Raw genomic sequence first — 24653 nt, 5'->3', positions numbered from 1 at the left:
ATTGTCCCAATATCTGATAACACAGCAAGCAAAGCTCCGATGTATGAAGTATGAATGGAAATGGGTTGCAGATAAACAGGTGATTTGTTCACAACGTGTGGTGGAGCCATGCGCAAGGCGAAGCTTTCAGCAATTCAGATGGGAACACGGTCAGCTGTGGAAGCAGCAAACACCACGCCGTGCGTGTACCTTTTGCCACGGTCTCGACGGTGCCTTTTGGCTATCCTCCCGTGGCCGGGTGCCACTATCTGCCACAGGCTCCCCTGACGTTTCCTCGATAGCACCTTGCTCAATCGAAGGTACTTTGATGACTCGAGTTCTCTGGGGCCTAACACGCTGCCTCACGACTTCCTTGGTTGGGCCAGGCTGTGCCGAGCTAGCTGCCTTTCTCACCACCAGTGTGTCAAGGCCATTGTCATCATCAATGTAATGCTCCACTTCCTGAAACAATCTGTCTAGGCTCTGCCCATTGCAATGCTCTTTGCCAGCTGCGGCCATTGGGTATCCTGTTGGGCACAGATGCCTGCCTGCACCTGCACTGTCCGAGTCTTCTGGTGGTGACACAACGAGGAGAGGAGGGGAAAACAAAGCGGGTGACGATGAAGTGACAGGGGACTGCATGGTGGGGCTGGTTCGATGCATTCCATAAGCTTGAGCGTGACTGCAAACCTTTGGTCTGCCACGAGTCGTAACATTGCCATGGCGAGAATTTATTGGCAGGGTTGCGAGAGACCTAGACAGCTGTTTGTGCGCGCATCCCTGCGAGGACGGGGAGGAGGAACAGGAGACCTTCAGGGGATGATCGGCCTTGACAGATCGCAGAGTATATCCATCAAACGCAGGAACTTGTTTGGGATCAAAGTGCGAGATATTTGGGAGAGTTTTGTACGAAACCATCTGGTAATCGACAGGTGACAGGCTACGCTTGTCTGGCGATGGAACATATCCGTGTCTCACAATGGCCACCGAGGAAGGAGATGGAGGATTGACCTTTCTCCCAGGAGCGGAGGCGAGCAGGTCAGGAGTCAATGGAGGGGGGGGAGGAGTGGGGGTGCCCGAGGGCGACACCCTAACAGTCAGGTCGAGCCACTCGGACGTGACGGCCTGCAAGAGGGCCCTGGAGCCGTCTGTGCCCTTAGCGGCATGAGAAGGGAGGGTGGAGGAGCGAGGAGGGAACTTTCTGCTCAGACGACCAGGCTTGAAAAGGAGCACAGGGCAAGAGAGAGGGATGGTGGGTAAGAAAAGAACATGGAGATGACAAACAATGAAAGATAAAAAAAACAACTGCAGCACATTGGAAAGGATGCATTATAAAATAATATATTTTGTTGATCAAGATATTCAACGTAAAAGAAAAGCACAGTATGCATGTGTTGAAGAAAGTAAAAAGAATAGCTTGAAAAATGCCAGAAAAATACATTGGGATATGAAAACATGTTAAGAGATGATGGACAGTTTCCAAACGCTATTTTAAATCAAAGCAACATCCATCTGACTTTGAATTAGGTTTGCAAACCACTTGAAAAAAAATGCTTATATACTATATAAATGTATTAAAATGCAACTTGCATATCCAATTAAAAGTTTAAGCAGATTGGTGACCCACTATCGTCTAAACTTTATCTACTAAGCGTGAGCAGCTGGTCCACCAGTTTCAATGCAAAAGATGAGCCAGCTAGAGGGTGGGGGTTTGGAGTGGGGGGGTTAGGGGGGGCGTTGATGCGAGCCCCCGTACCTCTGCGTTCCCTCCTTGCCCTTGGTGGTGGCTGTAACCGAGAGGCGACGGCGCGTCGGGGTAGTCGGCGGCGTTCTTCACCAGGGGCTTCCTCAGCACCTCGACGTACGACGCGGGGAAGATGCCGTGCCGCGCCGTGCCGGGGATGCGGCCCTCGTACCAGTTCTCGTCCACTCGCCGCAGAACGGCGATCCGCTCACCCTGCCGGAGGACGCAGGGTGCACCGGGGGGTGTCAACACTCGCAGAGCGCTCGTTCAACATCCGGCAGGGTATGCTCAAATACCTAAAACAAACTTTTTTTTATTTTACCAGGTAAGGCCCACTGAGCTGTATAGCTCTTTTTCAAAAGCAAACATAGCCACAATTGATAGCGCAGCCAAGTGGCTTATCGTCACGTGGAAATTTATAGCAGCTAAAATAATCTTAAACGCATGGTTATTTTAAATGTGGAGGGGATAAACCGGAGGACCTGGACAAAAATCCACACAACCACAGGAAGAGAGAGACATGCAAACTCCAAATATACAGTCGGGACTGAGCCCATGACCACCTGTGTACCAGGCGAGGTAGTTAACATCTTCGCCACCGTGGCACCCAATAATGTACCATCATCCCAATCAACAACATCATTGATTTGTATGTAAGTAGAACTTCTATCGCACTGTACATAGCCAACCGTGCTCATTGGAGGTGCGGGGAAAGGAAAATACACTAAGCACAAAAATCATCTCTAAAATAAATACGTTTTCTATCTTGTCCTATGTAACTTCAACTTCACCTGCAATTGTGGTAAAGGTGCAGTCCTACAATGACTTGCATATGCCACTGCTGGAAGAACAGCTTCTATTCGAGGTACCTCGAGACAGCCCCACTCGAGGGTATTTGGCCTAATCTTCCACAGTGGCCAGATGTTTTGGAAAAGGTGGGAGTGCCCACACTTTACCCCACTACGCGTCACCTGCCGATTGACTGTTGTATACTCATGTACACTCTTTGGTGGACAGAGGAGGATAATTTAGGATAATTGCCATCGTTTCAACTTCAGCATCAGAAGACTGAGTTGAACCGATGACGTCCGAGATGCAAGTTGAGTGTGCTACCCATTTTACAATGGTAGCATCAATGTTTGCGGAACCCGAAAAAAATCCACATTAAAATAATAACTCCTTATGATCAATGACAGACATTTTAAAGTACAGTACAGTAATCATGTGACCTTGAGTATGCAATGGCAGGACTATGTCGCTCAGCTGGCCTGGGAATTCCTCAGGAAGAACGAGAGTCTGTGTCTAGTAGTGTATAGCGTAGTGTATAGTGTAGTGTATAGTAACGTAGAGCGAGAGTCTGTCGCCAGGGAAAGGGAGGTCTGGACCGCCCTACTCGATGTGGTGCCGCCACGACCCTCACCAGGACAAGTGGACTGAGGAACAGACGAATCTAATATTTTTTAGCCACGGACTATACAGTATTGGATGAAGATTTTTCAACACCATTATCAACCTTTACAATACATCTATCTTCTATACATGGGCTGATCTCATTACTACATATCATCAGAGGTGATTTTCCTCTCAAACATGTTATTTATTCCTTTGGCCATCATTTCATCACCAGTCTTTTCCACTGGCCACCGTCCCTCTTATTGATGTGTCCTTAAAAAACTCACTTACGTTCCTTTAGTCAATTTGCCATTTTCAATTGAATTTGTGCCCTCATCAATGTTTGCTTTTCTGTATATCAGTGCAATTCTAAGCATGTACCCCTTTCCACGCTTATGCACTGTTTCATAGTTGTGTAAAATGTCAACTTTCTGCATTTGATGCCCAAAAATCTGGATTGTTTTTTTTTGCGATTTGGGATAATTGTCTCATTGCATATGTGACTCTACTTAATTGTAGTTTCTTTTAGTTTTGTATATTTGGACTGCCTTTGATAATGAAGCCAGGGCTTGACATCTGTTTGGTCTCAGTCTCAGACCTGATAATCCATTGTACTGTCATCCGTTGGCACTGTGGTGAGACAAAAGCTATGCAATAGATAAACATATCAATAGTTTTGAAAATTCAAGGACAATGTCTGAGAAAATACTACTCATATCACTGGGGGGTTCACATTTATGCTGTACATTAAACATGTCATGAGTTCATGGACAATGTATAAAAGAAAATGAACAGAGGGCTGACCTTCTTGAAGGACATCTCGAGGTGGGAGTCGGCTGTGAAGTTAAACTTTCCCACGGCTTCGCCACACTGGATCACCTGCGGGGGGGCTGCAGGGAGTGGGCTCAGCGGAGCTTTCTCCTGAGTCGGCTGCAGCTGAGCGCAAATCAGATGATGGGGAGGAGGGTGCCACAACAAACCACAGTACACCGTTGTTAGAATCACTTTCAACAAGTAATTATTGATGAGTAACTCTATCGGTGCAACCCTACAATTTCTCACCACTTGTGCCACGACTGGCGGATGAGGGTATTTTGCCTATTCCTCCATTTTGGCAAAATGCCTGGTAAAAGGTGGAAGTACCAACACTTTACCCCAGGACACATGACCTGCTGATTGACTTATTTATACTGCTGGGTGAGCAGAGCCAAAGGGGGAGTTATTAAACTTGCTGCCACACCAGACTGGTAATGCAGATGTCCCGATGGGGCTGTTAAAGAATTTAACCGGATTATTAATGCCTCTTATTATACTGTAGTTACCATTTGGAGTGACTGGCCTCTATCATATGAATATGGAACTTTCGTTCCTAGCTCCAGGTCATGAACCGAGATAAACGCCACCCCCCCATGCTCGCATGAGCATCGAACAAATATTTTTGACTCTAAAAATGGCAACGCTTGAGAATGTGACACATTATTGTGGATCAAAAGGCCTGGAGCTCACCAACTCAAATGTGACTCACCTCCACGTAAGTTGCGGGGAAAATTCCAACTCTGCCGTGGTGCTCCCCTTCGTACCAATTCTGGTCGACTTGCCTGTTAATGTACACGACATCCCCCTTGTGGAGGGGAAGCTCCCTGGACCAGGCAAACAGAGCAAGCAGCAGTGATTAAGACCTTTTTTTATGCTAGGCAACGTGGTACCACACTTGACCATTTTTCCCCCCACATACCAACTTTAAAATAATCCACTTAATAATATTTCTGAAAGAAAAAAAACCTGTTTTGACGCATTTTTTTTTGCTTTGAGAATCAGTCTGCGATAAAAGGATTCAAAAACCGGCAGCTTGCCGCTTAAGCCAGTATTGGTCGGCCACCTTCATGCTTACATCCATATCATCGGCAAGTTTGCAAGATCCTACATTATTTGAATATACATTTTTTGTTTTGCAAGCAACAATACTTTTTTTATTTGAAGCTTTCGTGACTGCAGGAATCCATACTCTTTGGTTCTTTCGGTAAAGTCACAGAGGTATAAAAATAATAGATCACGACGTTTCAATCGCAACACAAGAAATCGTCATCAGGTGGCGATTGCTGAAGCAGTTTTTTTCTAAACTATAATGTTATTGTACATTTCTGCACATTATATAATCTCTGGCATGAAGCAGTTTTTTCTTGCTGTGGTTGTCCCACCTGATGACGATTGCTTGTGTTACGATCGAAACGTCGTGATCTATTATTTTTCTACCTACGTGACTTTACCGAAAGAACCAAACGGTATAAGACTTTTTTTTGTACAGTGATTGCTGCTCGATCCAAAACTATGATTTCAGCTGTTTTGTTGGTGCTGAGTCATGCGAATTGGAGCCATTAGCCCCTCGGCTACCTCCAGAACTGCTTTAATGTACATCTCCCATTGTCATGGTTTATTTAACCTGTTAGTAATCAACCCACAGTGTAAAGAAAATGCATGAATTCAAATTCAGAAGCTTAAAACGGAATCTGACGATTCGTGCACAAATTGCAGACTTACTTTTGTGATTGGGCTCTGAAGTTATATTTTGCTCTTGCAGTCTGTCGAGTGGGCTGAACAGAGCAAAGCATGTTAATCCACAGTTGCACAAAGACATTGACATCTACAATAACAAATTAAAAAATTGTGGAAACCATACATTTTTGCAATTATGATAAAAAAAAACATGTTTGTGAAATAGGTAAACATCCATTGAGTTAAACTGTAATGGTATTGTACATTTATGTACATTATATAATCTCTGGCATGAAGATATGGTATAATTAACAGTCGAATACAGTACCCTACAAGGTGGGCTGATTGTTATGGTCTAAACAGGATCAAGGTATAATTGAACTCACACTGCTTCTAAAACAACAATCTCAGCCAACCTCTCGTACAAGTTTAAGGTGTTTCAGGTCTATTAGCCAGATTTTGCCTTGCCTATGTAAACACGATAACACACCGGCTCTCACAAAGCTTGTGCTGTAATGTTTACCGTTTTCCTAAATACCATACACGGTACATGTTGTGTAATGTTTATATGCATAAACAATGAGTAATGTTTCTAAACGTGTTTGTTGACAGATATGATATAATGTTAAAATGCCTAACAACATCTATGTAAACAGGACAAAGGACTCATAATCCTTGTTATTAAGCACATTTTCTAATGAACATTATTTTGCAATAATAAATGGGGCAATAGATCACAATTGACAGAATTTTCCATAATGTGTGCACACCGCTGGGCTTTATTAAAGCATGTTAAATTAATATTATACTAACCAGTCAACAAACACTGTTAGAAACGCATCACAACTGCAGCACATTTATTACGCAGTAGTTCTCAACAGAAACGACTCTGGAGGGATTAAACAATTTATGATTAATTCCTTACACTCTTGAGACACCGTGTGTTTCTGAGAAATTAAAAAGGTCAGACAGATGGTCAATTAAACACCCGATTGATTTAAACAAAAATTTTGCAATTTAAATGTTGAGAACCACCACTAAAATTACAAAAAAGCACTACACGTTTGACCAGGAAGTGTTAATTATGACACGTGTTGACAGAGAAGCAAGGTAAGTATCATGCAACAATTGGGCAAATGACACCGTGAACAGTCAGATGGATTAGCGAGGTCATTCAAATTTAACGGTTGGTGCTATGAGTTATAAAGCCAGGCAAAACGTGTGAAGAGCATCACTCAAAGAAGCTTGTTTTCACAACATAAAAAAAACAACGTTGCAGGTGAAAAGAGGTTAATCACAGCACAGAGTGGAAGAAGATTATGTTGTGAAGAAGGGGAAAAGGGAAACTAAAATTAAATTAAAATTGCTAACTTGGGCTGGCGATGGCGAGCTGGGACAGACCTCTCCCACCGATGTCCGCTTCCAGGAGTCATCTATGTTGAGGAGATCTCCAAAGCGATCGTTGGTGATAAACTGGTGGTGGGAAAGGAAGACTCCCGAGTGGCGCCGGGAAGCGATATCGGCCTCCTCCTGCTCGCGTCTTATCCTGCGCTGCTCCTCCAGCATGCGCTGTTGTGACAATTGGACACACGTTGGACACCCACTATCTGTATATCTGTAACACGTGTCCACACGTCTAGCAAAAGTCAGACGTCCCAGTCATATGTCGCAGTGACTACTGTTACAGCCATCAGTCAAACGTCAGGTGTGCCCTACACGTGCTATTCTTTTTTTACAGTATTAATGTGGAAATGTAATTAAATGTTTTAGCTATCATTCAGTGATAACATTACTTTACACATGTAATTAAGTTACTAATAACAGTAATCCTGTTGATGTGGAAATGTATTTAGATGTTTTGGCTATCGTTTAAGTTATAACTATATTTAACATATGCCATTCTGTTACGAATAACGATAATCCTGATGTATTTGAGATTTTTTTTCGAAAACATTCCATTTTAAATATAACATGTCATCTTTGGAAGCAAAACATTGCAGGATTATAATTCAAGATATATTAACGGCCTGGAGTCAGCTGCACAAAACAACTAAAGTACATTCCCTTAACTCCTATATAAATGCCAATTAAAGGATATGTTTACCTTTTGTTTTTAAATGTACAACTGCCCCACTGGTTTTCTACTTTATATGCAGGTCACGCTGCAACCCAGCAAACATAACAATGTACACACATTATTATTAGAATCCCTGTGCATTTGGCCTTGTAGTGCAAACTAGAATGTGAGAATTTTCCAGTATTATTTTATGAAAATGAGACTCGAAGCGCTGATATACACTCAAGAATGTAAATAGTAGGTATTTGCCAAATGGAATTTTATATCTACCCGATGTTATTGTAGCTGCTGGCTAAGTTTGTAATGGTTCTCAAGTGGCCCCAGTGTCTTGGCCAGCATGTGGTGAGTATATCTGACGCTAGTCTTTACATCTCTCCATGGCCCCACCTTATCTTGCCTCACTCATCTCCTTCAATGTCCCGTCTCATCTGCTTCATTCTCAATCTTCTGTCTCTCTCTCTCTCCCTCATCTCTGAACCCATTCCAGTTTTTGGTCCTTCTCCCTCCTTGCACTCCTTCCCTGTACATTAAGCAGTCACCCTCCTTACCCTCCTTATATTCCTCTCGAAGAGCCTCATCTCTTCTCTACTGGCCATTCTTTTCCTCTTCCCTCCTCTCACCCCTCCACTCCTTCCCATCCCTCCCATTTCATGATCCCCAAGTACCCGCTATCAAGGTCACTCATTCCACAACCCTTGCCAGCCCCTGTCATTCGATCCGCTTCTGTCACCATTAAAAAAAACGATGTTAAGCACCTTTATTGAAGGTGCTCTTTAAATACAAAATTAGATTATATTACTTTCAAACAGCATTCATATTTCCTCAGCTACCATCCCTGTGGGGATAAATATATTCTTGGAAAAGGCATTTTTTTTTACTCAAACTCAAAACACGATGGTTTAGATCCTTGCCATTGCTGACAAAAATGACCAAAAAGTAACTCATTGAAGGGTTCCATAAGCAGGCTTTTGATTGGAGAAATTTGACAAAAGTTATTATTTGTTTTGTACATCTCCTGAACATTCTTACTGGAGGAAAAAATCACCCTTTCATACTGGGCAATAGATTCCCAATCAACAACACAGAACCTCACCAATTACAATGCCCCTAGCCAGGGGCTATACTCAAGTGACCTCTTTCAATACAGCACGTGGTCCTTCTGGAATTGGCCTGGTTTTATTTAACCTGTAACATAATCGGCATACGAGGTTGAAACAAGGACTTGAGTTCAAGAAAAAAGAATTTGGCCAGATCAGAAATTAATACCATCTGAAATGGCAAAACTCCAAATGGTTCCAATTCCTTTGTAAGTTCAATAAAAGTGAATGATGTGATGATCTGCTAGTTTGAGAACTTTAATTGTATACTTTACAGTAAATAAAAGCGGTTATTGATGATATTAAGAAAATAGTGCTCCTGAAGATTTGACGTCCTCAGTTCATATCTAAAAAAAAGGTAATTTATCTGGCTTGGGCCCTTGGAAGTAAACGTTAAAAATGGGGCAAATAAAAAGGCGGCATTGGATCCAAAGAGGGCCCATCACCAACAATGTAGCTCCAGCTCATATTTGAATCGCCATATAAATAACGCGTTTCTTACCCCGAAATGTGTACAGGTTTCTATTATTGTTTCACATATGAATCTGATTGAAGAACGCTTAAATTAATTATTCCCATTGCAGTTAATTAATGACTAATATCTGATACAATGCACAGTAAACCTCTTGATCCACCCTCAAACACCGGCTTGATGATCTGGATATTAAGAGCACTATAATTTAGGCTTTTCATGCTACCCAGCAATTGAAACGTGAGATGGGACTGAGCCCCATGAGTAATGCTGCTGGCTGTTGAGATGAAAAAAAAAACGCATTGCCGACATGAAGTTTCACTATTCTTTATCCAGCTGCTTCAGGTTATTACATTCCCATGGGATATTTTCCCCTTTCATATCATGTTTTGCCCCCAAATGTTTGTAATCAGCAGCAGCAGCAGTAGTAGACACGTGAAGGACTGAAAATACTTCTCGCGATTGTGAATCACCAAGAAGGCACTCAAAAATATCGCCAAAGTCTTTAATTACGTGCCCAATGCTCGATTTGCGGACGCTTAAGTGGATGGGATAGATTTGGAAGGGACGTGGGAAGGTGACGACGGCAGAGGAGCCACGCGCTCACCTCCTTGTCCTCCCGCCGTCTTCGAGATACAACTTCTGCACTCTCACGGCTCTCGTAGATGGGAGGCGGGCGGCCCGTTGGGGACGAGCAAGCGGACATCGGCCGGGGAGACAGAGATTCTGTACACACGCACACAAAGCACGCACGCGCACACACACCACACGCAAAGCACGCACGTGCGCACACACACCCCACAAAGCACGCACGCGCATACACGGACACACGAAAGATGGTGCACGCATAACAGGAAAACGTTCAAGACGATGATTTATGGACAAGTGCACACGCACGCAAAGCACATTGCAGATGCAGACGTAGTCAAATCAGCGCGCATCTGTGTCAACCCACACAAAACATTTTCCACTTTCGTGTGTTTTTTTACACATATATCTCCTGGTGCTCAAGTATATGTACATTACACTTAAAATAAAGACATTAATTTCTACATGTATAAGCATGGCCAAGTATGCTGAAATGTATATATTAAGATACTAACGCCCAAGTTTAAAAGTACTCAAGCACGTAAATTGGTAATCTGTCACTTAAATAGGCTCACTCGGTTCATCCATTAAAATAATTAACTTGGGGCTTAAAAAGATGCCCATCAATATATTGGTGCCTTCCATTTACAGATGTCTTTCTCTAAATGTTTAATTCCTCATTCCACTAAAAACATATCAATCGCTATTACAACAGGTTATGTTTAACTGTTCCCCACCCCCTTTTTTGTTTAAATAAAAAAATGTAATAAAAAATGAGCAATTCACTTCTTAATGAACATCAAGTTAACGTGAATGCCGACACAAAGCTTAATTAATGGAGAAAGTCATGCATCGCTATGAATTATTGGTGTGCAAGTCAACATAAAAATGAAGCACATGCCCTTCAATGGATATGTACAGAACACAGTGTTGCCTTTCACCATTACAGAACAACGATATAATTTTTTCCAAGAACGTACATCTCGTAATTACTGTATTTACAAATGCGCATTTTTGGTACTTTATTTTGTGCACAATTAGCGCATTAAGAGGTTGATTTCCTGCAACACCACGCAAAGCACTTTGTGCTAAGAGTAGTATTAATAAAAAATAATTCCAAAATCAAACGTGATAAATGCAAGTCCAATCGCCTTCGTGAATTTGGAAGCCATTGAAGGGGTGAAAGTTGTTCTGGTGTGCAGCGCAATAATGCCGGACATCATATCCCATTTGCTACGCTCCTACTTGACCGCCTCGTTGCCTCAGGACGAAGCAATTGGCACAAGTGTGGTGCTAATGTGCCTCCTTTTGTTCATTGCCTCTTCAAAGCATTATCATGTAAACGAATGCATTTTAAAGGCATCTGCAGATTGACCAATATGAATGATTATAAACTGTGTTTTGAACAGTTTTCTTTTTTATACTGCGTTGGTAGTGGCTCACTCCCAAGCAAAAACTCAAGAAATTCCTCGATAAAACGACTCTAAAAGAAAACAGACAACAGAAGAGGTGACACGTTCGGAGCAATGTCCCTTCTTCAGAGCGGTGTTACTGACGAACATATTGTCCTTGGTGATGTTATGTTTTTTCATGCTCAAAACAAATTCGTACATTTTCTGTGGCAATTTTTTTTATCTCTTATAAATGCATCTGCAGAAATTTTAATTCAGGCCAAACTCAAGCGCAAGCCTCCAGCAAAGGAAATGAGTACGTGAAGACCTCTAGGTTTGTAGCAAATGACTATGTATGCAATGCTTAGTGCTGAATGTATAATAAAATGTGTATCGCAGCTTTGTAAATAATGCAAACGAGGAGACAGTAAAGAACACGGGGTTGTTAGAATGTTAGTTAGTCTCAAACCAAAGTCTTTCATTTAAATAGTTCTCAACCTGCGTAGCATTGACAGTCCCACCACTAAGAGATTGAAAGTGCATCAAGAAATGCATAAAAACGGTAAGTTAGAAATGCTTTGGAATACTCTGCAACAACCCCAATGTCCTCACTTCAAAAAGGAACATGAAAGTGTATGCGTGATGTAAATTACGAAAAAGTACATCCAAGTGACACTACATTCATTGCAGTTGGAAAATGACATACGCAATGACATGACATAAATATAATGAAATGGAATTTAAGGACGCATTTGATAAAACAATCATCACATCTGACAGATATCAGCGATCACAGGACATATACATGACCAATCACTGGACACTGACGAAAGGCAAGGCAACAGATTTCCACCTTGGCGATGGACAAAATGGTAATCTCCCTGGGCTCTGTGGCTGGGGTCCAGGCTATGGAGCGAGAGCTCAGAGTGATTGAGGTTCGGCTGAGGGTAGAGCGCTGCCTCCAGCGGTAGAGGGCTGCTGCCCAGCAACCACAGGGGTGACATTGAACGACCTTCTAAGCCATCCACGTGGCAGCTATAAGCTCCTCGCACAGCAGCAGGCAGGTACGTGGGCTGGTCTCTGTCCAGAAGGTAAGTTGATGGCGGGACGGGCGAGATGGGTTTCAGGAGCGGGTAGGATGAATCTACAAGGTATTCTGCATATTGTCTCTTTGGAAGAAAAGGACAGGGCATCTCAATGTTCTCCAGATGACCAGGATAATGGTTTTCTGAAAAGTAGGGGTAAGGGGCTTCGGAATTTTCCCAGATGTATCGAGAAGACTTCCTCTCTGGTACAAACGGTTTGATCTCGGTTTTGAGTTCTCGAAGAAGTCTGTTGTCAGGCAAACTTCGTCTCCGGGTCTCCCTCCGCATCCTCTCTCGGTACGTCTCGTGCACGGATGACAATGTTTCTGCCCTGTGCTCTTGCCTGCTCGTAGTCTGCAGTGGGGAGGTCAAACACTTCTTCTTTTTCTTGAGTCTGACAGGAACTGGGTTGATGAGACACGCTGCCCTGGCAAAGCTCGAGCGGTCTGGCTGTGCCTGCGTGCGGTAGCTTCTCGCGTAGTTTTCCATTTTCATGGATTTGTAGTTCAAAGGAGAGCTCCTGCTCCTGTAGTAGTCGTAGTTATTCTTGTCGTACAAACTCATGAGCGTGAACCGGGCCCACGATGCCGGGCAGTATCCGGTGCAGCCCCCAGAGAGGTGTTTATGTGTTCGCCTGCGTGCCTTCTCTAAACTCTCGCACGATGCGAAGGACAAGCGATCGAGTTCACTCTCCGTGCACACGGACGTCCTGTCCACCAAAACAAATTCACTCAGCTTGGACGCAAATCCATCGGTGTCCGCATCGTCGTCTCTTTCCCTCTCCAATGAGATTTGGTTCACCACAAGTGGTGGTGCTGCCGCGCTTCTTTTGGGATTGACCGCATCACTGCTTGCAAAGCTCGTTTTCTTTCTGGGCACAGCGCTCGGTTTTCGTTCGGTTGATTGCCACTTGCTTTCCATTGCAACCTCACTGTCTAGCAGCGAGTCAGCGGAAAACGAATTTCCCATTCGCCTGATGGAAAGTGTATCGCTTTTACACATCACCATGACAGCCACTGGCGATGGAACAAGATTTGCTATTTTCAGGTTCGGCATAGACTTGGTCCTTTTTATGAATTTTTCAAACTCTGTAATCCTGCTGGTTACCAGGTCCTTCGGCACTTCCTCTGTTTGTCCGCCCTGGTTGGGCAGCAGGCCCATACCGCTGCCCTCGTACCGTTTCACCATGGTCCCAACGCAGCACAGCGACGGAGACGGAGTAATTTGCTGCCGATCGATCTGATGCATGGTCCTGTACAGCTCGGAGAACTCCGGGTCGGTGACGCGCACCTTGCGCTTAACTTTTTTCCTCTTTCCGCGATCCCTGCGGTTGATGTCGCCGATCTCGGCATATTCGTTGCGCTCCTTGGTGGTGAGGTTTTCGGCGCTCTCGGACTTGAAGGGCTGCTCGGTCTCCACGCTGTGGCTCTCGTTGAGGAGGTCGTCGCAGCTGTGGGACCGCCGCTTTGCCAGGCCTTGGTCGACGCCGACGTCTTCGTCGCAGGTCAATTTTGACGGCTCGCTTGGCCTATCCGCCACGGTAAAGCGAGAAGCGCCTGGGGCCTCTGCTTCTGCGCTACGGAACGGATGAGTCTGACTGCTACCGGGGTTACTACAAACTACATCACTGTCAGAAAACAAGAGGGCAGATACCGAGTCCCCACCTTCACCATCCACAGGAAGCGTTAGGAGAGACGAAGAGAAGGAAAAGAGCAGTTGACGGCAGAGTTAAGAACAGGATCAGAACGTGAGAGAGTGCAGCAAACAGGGGAACATTTCACAACGAGGTCTCTGCAATTGTTGATTAATTATTTTTGACGAGATAAAGAGTCATGCAAATTGGCGAAAGTGTGTGTTAGGTCATCCATGTTAATGCATTCAACACATGCTTGTTACGATAGAGCATCTCTTTTATGTGAAGATTAAATAATGTCATTAAATTTGATTACATTTATGTATTTATGTCATTCAATTATTAGATTTTATAAATGCATTTGCGGCAACATTTTATGTACAAGTAAACATTTGCAGACAGGAAATTAATTTGTTAACATGTAGAATCGGAAATATTGAAAAGATGAAAATAAGAAACATGATATTTCCATGATATCAATCAAAACGATCAACTAATAAACAAAAACATTCCAGTGCACATAAAAGGTAAAGGTGCAGCCCTGCAATTGCTTGCTCAGATCACTGTTGGCGGAAACGCACTCCACTAGAGGGAGCTCCAGCGAGTCCTTCTGGAGGGTATTTGGCCTATTCTTCCCTGCTGGTCAGACGAGACATCTTCAGAGAGATGCGAGTACCCACACGACCTGCCGATCGTTTTACTCTACATATTAAACAAATTATGCATTATATGTGCTATCGAGGAAGACTATATCCCTTGATATTAATTATACACATTCACTTCTGCCCGAATGAAATACTGGCTCGAAAGGTGAAAATAATGTTTCAATGTGTCAGGAGTTTGTTTTCGGTGAAATAATATGAAGAATAAAAATACTAAATCCAAGCAAAACAAAACCAACATAAACACCACACAGTGAAGTGATTACTGTATTAACAATCCTTTTGTATTCGTTTCTACATAACGCGTTCTAGACAAACAAATTACATGTAATCCTAACAATTTAGCCTCGAATTATGCCGTGAGCCGAGCGACACGGCATGTACCAGTATTGAAAGAGAGACGCACACAAGGGGGCACACCCGCTTCATCTGGGGCAACAAATTTAGCTCTAAGCCTTGCAGAGTGGCGCCGGTTTGCAATGCCCACTGTCTGGCGCACGCCAACCACACACACGTGCCACTGCTGACATTAACCGCACGGGACTCCCGTTGAACACATCGATCCAACAAGTCACCACGGTGGCTCGGGGGGGGGGGGCTATGTTTGTGTAAACCAATCCATGGGTTGACAAGTTGAGCGGAATGCGTTGAGCGTGCCATGTTTTTCTCCAATGTAGAAATTCCGCGAGTAGGTTTGGCGAATCGGTAAGGCGACAAGCAAAACGAGGCGTTTACAGCAACGTCGACTCGCCACGAATTGCGCGCTCGTGGATGACGTGAAGCGAGGAAGCGCGACAGGGCTCGGCCATCGTACCTTTGGAGCGAGGAGAGAGCGGTGCGGAAGTGATCGAGGGCCTCTTGATGACGCTGCTGAGGCCCTGCATGGGGATGTCCCCTCCTTCCAGCACTGCCTTGTACACCTGCCTCTCTTCCTCCTCACAGCCGGGGGCCCCCACGGGACTCACTGCCGGCTCCGACTGCCTTCTCACGGCGTAATATCCCGGCTCCATGGAGCTGTGCACAGGGGAAACGAGCACACAAAAAAACAAGGGCTTTTTGGTCCGTTGTCCGTGCGCGCGACACGGTTTTCGTCTCGTCTCCGCGTGCAAGTCTCCCGGCCACGGACGCTTGCAGAATAGCAATAGGATAAAAGTGTGCCAGCGGTTGGTGGCAGCCGCTTTATTTATACAATGCTGTAACAGCTCGAGGGTGGAGGCGTGAATAGATTGCAATTGATGACTTGATAACAATAGCTGCAGTTTATCCTCGATTGTCAACCTACATTAGGGTCTGAATGCTATGTAGGCAAGTGTATGGCGGCTTTAATATGTCCACCTAAAGAGAAAAACATACGATGCAGCTGGAAATGTTTGAATTTTGAATTGCTTGACATCTATTCGAAGAAAAACTCACCGTCAAAAGACCGTGTAAAAAAAAGAAAACTTGGAAATAGATATATGCAATGAAATTAAAAGAATATAATTTCACATACCTCGTCAGCGGTTAATGCTTTAACATTAATTCAAAAAACTGTTCTTCATTGTGCCGATATCAAATCATAAACATCTAAGCAGGCTTGAGCTTGGACAGAACTTGAATGGACAACCACCGTGCACAGAACAGGTATTATAGGCAGCTACGGTTGGTATGTTGCATACACCAGTGGCTGGTCAAGCAAAATCTATTGTTGTACTATACCTTTATGCTCACACATCTACGCTCACCCTTCAACAACCCACACGGCACAGCGTGAAGTACGGTAAAAAAAAACTCCATGATCGCACAGCGTGGGAGGGCCCTCACCCAGTAGTGGATTCACAAAAAGTGCCGCGTGCACACAGAGACCCAGACAGCTCCATTTCCATGACAATTAGAAAATGAGCCGTGCTGGCTTAATGCTGGAATGGCCCAGCACAGCGTATTTATTGTCCCAATGCTTTGAAAGTTGGGCAGTCCAGCCATAAGTGGAGGGAACAGGTAAACTTTATTTTTAAATAAGATTTAATATATTTTTGGGTGAGTTTACACTGTCCATCCCGGGCTAAGGTCTATTATTTTTAACAAAACATAACCCAGAAGTTGACCTAAGTGAGGGATGCATTACTTTACTGTTGATTTGACAGTGTCGAATGGCAGCTCGGATGCTTGCCCATTGCACGCTTCTGATAATCCTTCTCCACTGGCACAACTGAGCCGAGCTAGGCCGCAGCTGTCACGATACACGTGGTTTCCCACTAGCAATTTGATGTGATGAGCCGTGACCAAACTGTGATAAGCTGGACTAACTAAAAAAGATAACCGAATCTACCTCATGACCAAGCAGGACCAAGCAGGACCATGCGCAGGGCTAACGACACATGTATCGCATGTGGCATCAGTCACTCCACTGAGGAGTATTAATGATATGGTGTCACCACGTCATATACGTGCGTATCGACATTGTGTTACATCGGTGGCATAGCTTGGCTTTCTGCAGTGGGAAACAGCCCGTACCCTCCTTACTGATCCACGATGGTTTGGCCTGGCACAGCCCCGGCACAGCATGGTTGTGCCAGTGGAAATAGGGTATTGAAGGGAGCGAGCGGATTGGTCATCCTGTTAAGGCCTGTCCATAGCAATAAGCGTCTGGCCTACTGGATCATTGAAAAAAGTGGCAATCGGAACATAGCATTAGCCACGCATTAACAGAATCAAACCAAATATACTTTTAGAAAAAATGTGTAACATTCAACTTTTGATGTGATGTGTAAATTTTTTTAATTTGAGTATATCAAAAAGATGGAAGAGTAAAATCACCTCACACTTTCAGCTGCTAAAGGAAGACCTTGAACCTCTTTTTCAGTTAAAAATATATAATTTAAAGGGATTCATTATTGTGAGAGCACATCAATGCAAACGATGAATCAACATAATTACAAGCAGTGATTAATATCACGGCCTTTATTGTTATTAAAAATGCAAAAATAAGACAAATCTAAAATATTAATGACAAAATTACCAGACACAAATTTATAACTTGCATGATAAGTGATATTATAATGACCTATTCTTTTTTGTAGTTTCCTTAATGCACTTAAAAACAAACAACCAATCTGTAAACAGCTTTACGCATGTGCATGGAATTCTGATGACCACCATTGGTTCCTTCGAATATTCTTTTCAATTACTTTAAGCAACGAAAGTGAAAATTGGCTGGAATCCAAGCAATTATCACATGGACAGCAATACCCTATTGGCTGCACTTTCCAATCGAATGGTGCACTTTCCAAAACAGATACAATTCTTCCCACGGAGCCCATTTTTCATGTTTACTTGTTGAGATCGGCTCGTCTTATTTACACCAGCCAATTAAATTGCCATAAATCCTCAGGGAATGTTTTAATGGAGGCTGTTATCTTTATGCAATGTGTTCCTCCAGCCTAAATAAAGATTCTGATTCTATAAACATGCTTAATACTTGGAACTCTGTTCTCCAAAAGCATTTTACCTTCACACATAGCTATTGCAGTATATGGCGAGAACAAAATGCACTCAGTTTCGCGTGGCTTTTAAGAATCCAGTATTGATGCTGATAAAATAATTAGCACTTGACTCACTCTTTTTAATTAGAATCTGACTCACTCTTCTCATTAAGCTCATTTGGAAGTATAGGGCATTTCACTGCCGTTACGTACATTAACTACAGCTCAGGTTTGATGGACACATTGATGCAGTCTTATCACTTTTCACGTGTGGAAGACTTACATACATATACAAATGTTACAGCACACGAAGCAACGTTATTTTTTTATCTCCCTTTTGCATTAACGTCGTAACATGGAGAATGTTATGCATAATTAGCGATGGGACTGTCTAGACCTGTCTTCTCCACACTGCCATGTTAAATCCAACACACACACAGCAGCAGCGTGCCTTGAATGGGACATCTGGCCAAGGGGGTTAAATTCCACGGTTCATGCCACTTCTAAACCATCTCAGTTATTCTACCATTTTTAAATAGGCGATACAACTCCGATGCAACATTTAAACCCGAATACAAATATTTCGATACTTAATAGTAATGCTATAAATGCATTCTTACGGAAATCCTCACCTCATTTTGGTTATCATTGTTACTAAAGCAAATGTATATGCAAAGAATATACAGTACACCATATAATCACAGAATATCATAGGTTACGGCTTTCGGAGCTATTTTGTTCCAATAGAAAATAAGCGTGTGTGTATATAAAAGCAGTTTATAAAACAAATGGACTATATAATACATGAAACAAAGTGTCATGCCATCCAAATGCAATGTGTTGGCAAGACAATAGCCTCCGATAATAGACAACAAAGAGAAGCAAAGGGGGGCTGGGGCATAATCGTCGTGAGTTGTGTAGATGGAAGATACTCACTAGCCTGATTTGTCTGTGGGCTGTTCAGCAGACGTGCTATAAGCAGACATCTGAAACAAGAAATGGCACTGGGGTTAAAACTCAATTTTTTTTAAAAAACCCAGAAGATACACATATCAGGGTGGGGACACTTGCAGCAATGATGCTCGAATAAAAGCAACGTAGTCATCTTGGTACACTCGCCGACGAATGAATAAGCTTACCCACATGATAAAATGCACACACAGAAACAAAAGCAAAAATAATGACGAAGCAAGCAATGAAGTTCACGTATGAATTGTATTTTACATGTAATGCAAATACAATGTAAACTAAATAACTACGCAATAAACGCCGAATCGTATTAGCTTAACGACGTCGCAACCTGACATTTTCTTAACGCAGATAATTTCCCAACAAAACCATAGCCTGGGCACAACACAATGCACAGGATAAAACACACAAATGCCGGCCGGCTTTGTCTCCTAATACAATGCGTGTAACGCAGATCCTTTGTTACAAACCCACAAACTGGGCATCCTTAAGCAGCAGCAGCAGCACAATTTTTTATCATTCTTTTTTTTAAAGCCCACCCCCTCCCCTCCTCTCTCTCTCCAGGCACCACCACGGGGATCACTAACTTACCATTCTTAACGAACCACCACCAACACCACCGCGCATTTCGTCCCATTCATGATATCATCTGCTACGACTTGCAGGGCAAAACAATGGGAGCGTGCGAAAGCACACGCCGACTGCACGGCGAAGCTCATCCCTCGTGTTGACTGCATGCAGCACGACTGTACAGTGCTCCACACACACACAATGTGATCTGCTTTGGGGGGGCAGCAGCGGCTGCTGTGCCGTGAATTCAGATGACGGGGGGGGGGGGTGATTTAAGGGACTCTGAGTGGGGCAACCTCGTCACTTGCTCAACGCTGAGCATTATACGGCGTTTTGATTGTGGGGAAACCTCTGGGTCGGCTATTTTTCATCCACCCCCCATGACATTTAATGCCTCTTCCCAAGTATATGCTATAACAACACCTACCGGGCACGCAATGGTTTTTTTTCTCTCGATATTTTTGTAAAAAAAAAACACTATATAATCATGAATATTTACCCATCTTTGTATTTCACTTCCAATTTTGATTTATGTGACTTGGAATTGTCTATTCCACATGTAACCATTATTCTAATTACAAACACAATAGACTTTGTGCATTTAATGTATTATCTGCAAGGATTCACACTCAATCGATATGCATACTGTCTGATAAAAAATCAAATGCAGAGGTTTCCAATAACAACCTTTAATGCTTCCTGTTAAGATAACATACTTTACAAACCAGCTCTCCAACTATCCAATATGCGGGTGATGTTAACAAATAAAATAATTATTTAATGTTACGTGTGTTTCAAATTATCGTTCATAATATAAATTGTACAATAATTTATAATTATCATAAAATATAAACACACTATAGCTATTTAAGTAAAAACAAATATGTTGTCATTGTTCTGTACATACATTATTTTTTATTTTATTTTTATTTATTTTTTCACCTACGTGACTTTACCGAAAGAACCAAAGAGTATATATACCAATACCATTTATTAAAATAAAACAAAATGTCCATGGGCAAAATACTCGGGGCTTAATTTCAGCCAGATCCTGGCTAGCAACGCAGAAAATATGAACACACCTGGCAAATACATCTTGCTTTGGTCACATGCCACCCTCCCAGAATGTGTAGCTATAGAGCGACCCAGAAAATATTCGGTCAGATATGAACCCTGGAAATACTTTCAGTTAAACCTACGCCCACCACCGAGCAGTAAAAGAATTAAGGCAGGCGAGTCAAGTCGAATGAGAGTGACACACGAGCCCTTCAACCGATTTCAAATGTTCTTCTCGCCCACGATAAAAATGGGATGGTCGCAAAGAGAAGCGCAAACCGACTGGGGGACACCAGCTGTGCTGCATCAACACCTGGACCTGCAACGCTGCATTGCTGGCAGCCAATATAATCCACCTAAAATCGGACAGCTTACGCCTAAACCCCTGCAGACGCCCTCACCAGTTGGCCCATATCTTCCCCCCTCTTACCCCTGGGTGTACGTGAATCACGGCCACACGTGTGTAGAGTGGTGCCCAGGCACACGGTGGGGGGGGGGGCCCTACGTGGGAAGACGCCTAACATTGCATACCATAAATGTGGGCGAAATGTGACAGCAACACAAAAAAGGCGTCGTCTTTTGATGAATTTGTTCCAGCGGGGATATGACACGCGATTACAATGTGTCTCGTGTCGCAGCGAGGGTTTTGAAGAAAATAAATTGCAAACCGCTGAAATGATGTGCTGTATTTTTCATTCGGAGGTCGAGCAGATGATTTCAAAGCAAGTTGAGTTTGAACATTGATATAGCATAGCACTGATGAAGGCTTCCTAAGAACAGCTGAATTAGATGAGTTGTGTTGGTTGCATCAGCAGTGTTATTTTGCTTCCCATCTAGACTTTGTGCGTTAGCCTATCAATGTTACATGACAAACATTTAATACATTACTGAAAATAAAAAAGAGCCACTTACAGTGATCGCATTTGGAAAATGAATAATTTGAAATTAGGGGAAAAAACTATGACATTTAGGAAACTGAAATGTATTACATCTGGCCAAAGATTATGAATTAACACAACTCCAGATTAAAATAACTGTTTTAATGGTGTGCATGTACCTTCAATGTGCATTTTTTTCCCTATTTTAAATTTATAATATACACAGCACAGTACATCAGTTTGATTTGCACGCTGTCTGTTGTTTTGAAAACCTGTAAATTCAATATGAATCCATGAATCTGCGATGCTTGCGAGTCTGACCTCAAACCAATGCTGACCGACAATGAGAGGAGACTGCATTTAATAACAAAATGCTGAAGAAGCGGTAACAGAACATTACGATGGGCTTAAGCTATGAATCAGAACTAATTAAAGCTTACGAGGCAAAACTTTACACAATAGATTTCTCCTCCACATAACTTACCATATTCGAATCTAAAATCTATTGAAAATAGAAAAAAAACTCTCGTTGAAGCTGCACCTAAACATCTATATTAAAGCCCATTTATATATATAAAAGACAAAGTAGCTTACCAGAATTTATAAAAAGGATCTAGACATTAATAAGTGTAAAACCAACATCATCTTCAGCCATGGTCAATCGACTGCTGGAAGAAGGCCTCTCCAAGTAAAAAAAAAGTACAAGCAGCCTGTTATTACTCAGATAAATATGTCGTATTTGCAGATCAGTCAACATATTTAATTTCCACTTGGTTAGCCTGGCATTAGACGATGAAGGCTGGTCAAATCTTGCCGTTACCATTGCCAGGCTCTGCATGTAGGTTCAGGCAAGCACAGCAAAAAAGCATGTTAACAATACTCCTGGGCGGAGACATTAATGCTAAACGAGGCCCACCAGCGCAATGGTGCTTGGTTCACTGCAACCTTGAACGTTTGAAAAACATCTCTAACATTAACACACGAAATAACTTGACAGCACGTAAATACTTATTCCTAAAAAGCCCTTAAGAATTGGCTGACAACTCCCAAGGGAAATTATATTACCTAGAATTTATTGTGCAAGAGATTAAAATGGAAGTAAATTTACGAATTACTTTAACGAGTATTCGGTCATATATTATGCACGAGTTTAAACACATTTTGGTACTCAAATGCACAAAAAAATGGGACGGTAAGAATGCAAGAAAAACTTCACAATTTCCGTAAAAAGGTAAAGACTCAGCCCTGCAATTGCCTGCTCACGCCACTATTTGTGAAAGGACATCCACTAGAGGGAGCTCTGGAGAGCCCCTCTAAGTCATACGTTGGTTCTAGATTTTAAGTTTTCATGACTGCAAGGATTCACACTCTTTGGTTTTTTCGGTAAAGTCACATAGGTAGAAAATTAAAATAAATTAACTCCAGTAAAAATGCTGTAGCGTATGAAGCAGTTACACCTGATGACGGAGGCTTGTGTTGCTTCCGAAACGTCGTGAGCTAATTTATTTAAAAATTTTACCGACGTGACTTTACCGAAAAAAAACAAAGAGTATGATACGTTGGTCTACTTTGGCACATTTGTCAGAAGTCTAGGAAGTGGTGGGCATACCCCCACACGTTACCCCACCACACTTGACCTGCCAATCAACTGTGGTGTGCCCATTCACGCGGCTGGGTGGAGAGAAGCGGGAGGATTTAAGAAACTTGCCCATTGTTCCAACCGCCACGACGGGTGACTTCTGGATTGCAAGTCCATTGTGCTATCCATGATACCACTGGCAGCCCCTTTCTAATCAGCACCATGATTGAAATATTATCAATTAAGCCACATTATTGGGGGTAACTGAATTGAGAAGATAATAAAGATTGCATGGGTTAATGCATACACCTGCAATGAGTAGAATATTGCCACTCAGCTGTGCTTTAACGTGCCACACCATAACAGTGTAGCTGAATCACATGTGCGGTATACTGTACTCTGCAGATGTGGGTGTCCACAACCACATGCTCAGCCATCAGACGCCCAATGTGTCTGGTCAGCAATGAGCTTCTCTTGGAGTAATAACAGGAAACAGATTTCTATTGTCATGGGTGAGGTGGTGGGAAATGGCAGCACCCACAAGGGAAATCCCTCGGCCAGGAAAACATGCCACCAAAAAAAGACTTAGCAACAGCTCCCCCGACCCTAGCCTCAAAAGCAGCGGTGGCGGCTTTTACTTGTGGGAATATATCAGGAATGCAAACCCCTTTTGTTTTAATTCCAAAGCAATGTGTTGTTATTCACTCGTGCAATGCACTTTTTCAAAAGTGCACAAAAATACACTTCATAAAAAAATGCTGGACAATGGATAAGAGTGCAACATCACAATTTCAAGCCAAAACCATTGATTTATATTTTTCCGTTATTTTTTTCCCCAAACAGCTTTTGGTTGCCATGAATAAACTCAACACGATCGATAAATAGCTCTCACGGACACTCAAACAGAAAGCTTTGATGGTGAAATATCTAAATTAAAGCTGAAAAATTAGCAGTTCTCTTTTTAGCTATGAATAAAAATAATGCAATTTTTGGAAATACCTCAGATTTTTTTTTCTTGGCCTGTGTGTCACACTTTCAAGTTGCGTGCCACATTCTGCATCATATTGCGACACCTTCCTTTACAAAAAAGTTTAATAATTTGCTTGTCCCAACGTGGACAATACCATTGGATCATAACATTGAATGATATAATTTGTGAAAATTACCAGTATCAATTTTATTTGAAATAAAAAGCTTATATGAAGGGAATATGTATTTATACGAATATAAATGTGGAGGAATGTGTAGATGCGTAAATAAATAATACACTTGATATGACCTTGGTCAGAAACAGAAATCTGAGAAGTTAAAAAGGATTTTTAAGACACGACTGGGTTTCAAGCTGAGCTTCAGTTAACTGTGTCATATAATACCACGGAGGAATTACTGTCTCCCAGTCACCTTGTCATACGCCGAGACAATGTCATGCAACACGTGAAAATGTCGAGTACATCAGAACTGTGCGTATTGCAGGAACTGACAATATACTAAGTGACATCACTGCATACCGAGATTACACAGAGATTC

At 42.6% G+C, this 24653-nt stretch overlaps 1 protein-coding gene across 17 annotated transcripts in view; it reads right to left on the bottom strand.

The window, feature by feature from the left end:
- The window catches only part of SORBS1 (sorbin and SH3 domain containing 1), a 134543-nt gene that overhangs the window by 11676 nt on the left and 98214 nt on the right, over positions 1 to 24653 (bottom strand). For 13 of the 17 annotated variants that reach the window (XM_078597500.1, XM_078597504.1, XM_078597509.1 and 10 more), the window contains 9 exons: positions 19011 to 19060; positions 15428 to 15627; positions 9862 to 9980; positions 6980 to 7177; positions 5654 to 5706; positions 4641 to 4755; positions 3920 to 4045; positions 1736 to 1936; positions 190 to 1197 (listed from right to left, as the gene is read on the bottom strand). In XM_078597500.1, the coding sequence (XP_078453626.1) occupies positions 190 to 1197; positions 1736 to 1936; positions 3920 to 4045; positions 4641 to 4755; positions 5654 to 5706; positions 6980 to 7177; positions 9862 to 9980; positions 15428 to 15627; positions 19011 to 19060 (2070 nt within the window). Of the gene's footprint in view, positions 1 to 189; positions 1198 to 1735; positions 1937 to 3919; positions 4052 to 4640; positions 4756 to 5653; positions 5707 to 6979; positions 7178 to 9861; positions 9981 to 15427; positions 15628 to 19010; positions 19061 to 24653 lie in introns of all 17 variants that reach the window. The other 4 variants (XM_078597515.1, XM_078597516.1, XM_078597517.1 and 1 more) reach the window with 2 other exon arrangements.

This window comes from Lampetra planeri, chromosome 9 (assembly GCF_965212315.1).
Source record: "Lampetra planeri chromosome 9, kcLamPlan1.2.h2, whole genome shotgun sequence".
NCBI classification, from domain to species: Eukaryota; Metazoa; Chordata; class Hyperoartia; order Petromyzontiformes; family Petromyzontidae; genus Lampetra; species Lampetra planeri.
Note: the sequence above shows the minus strand (reverse complement) of the source record. Positions and strands in the feature narration are given on the sequence as shown.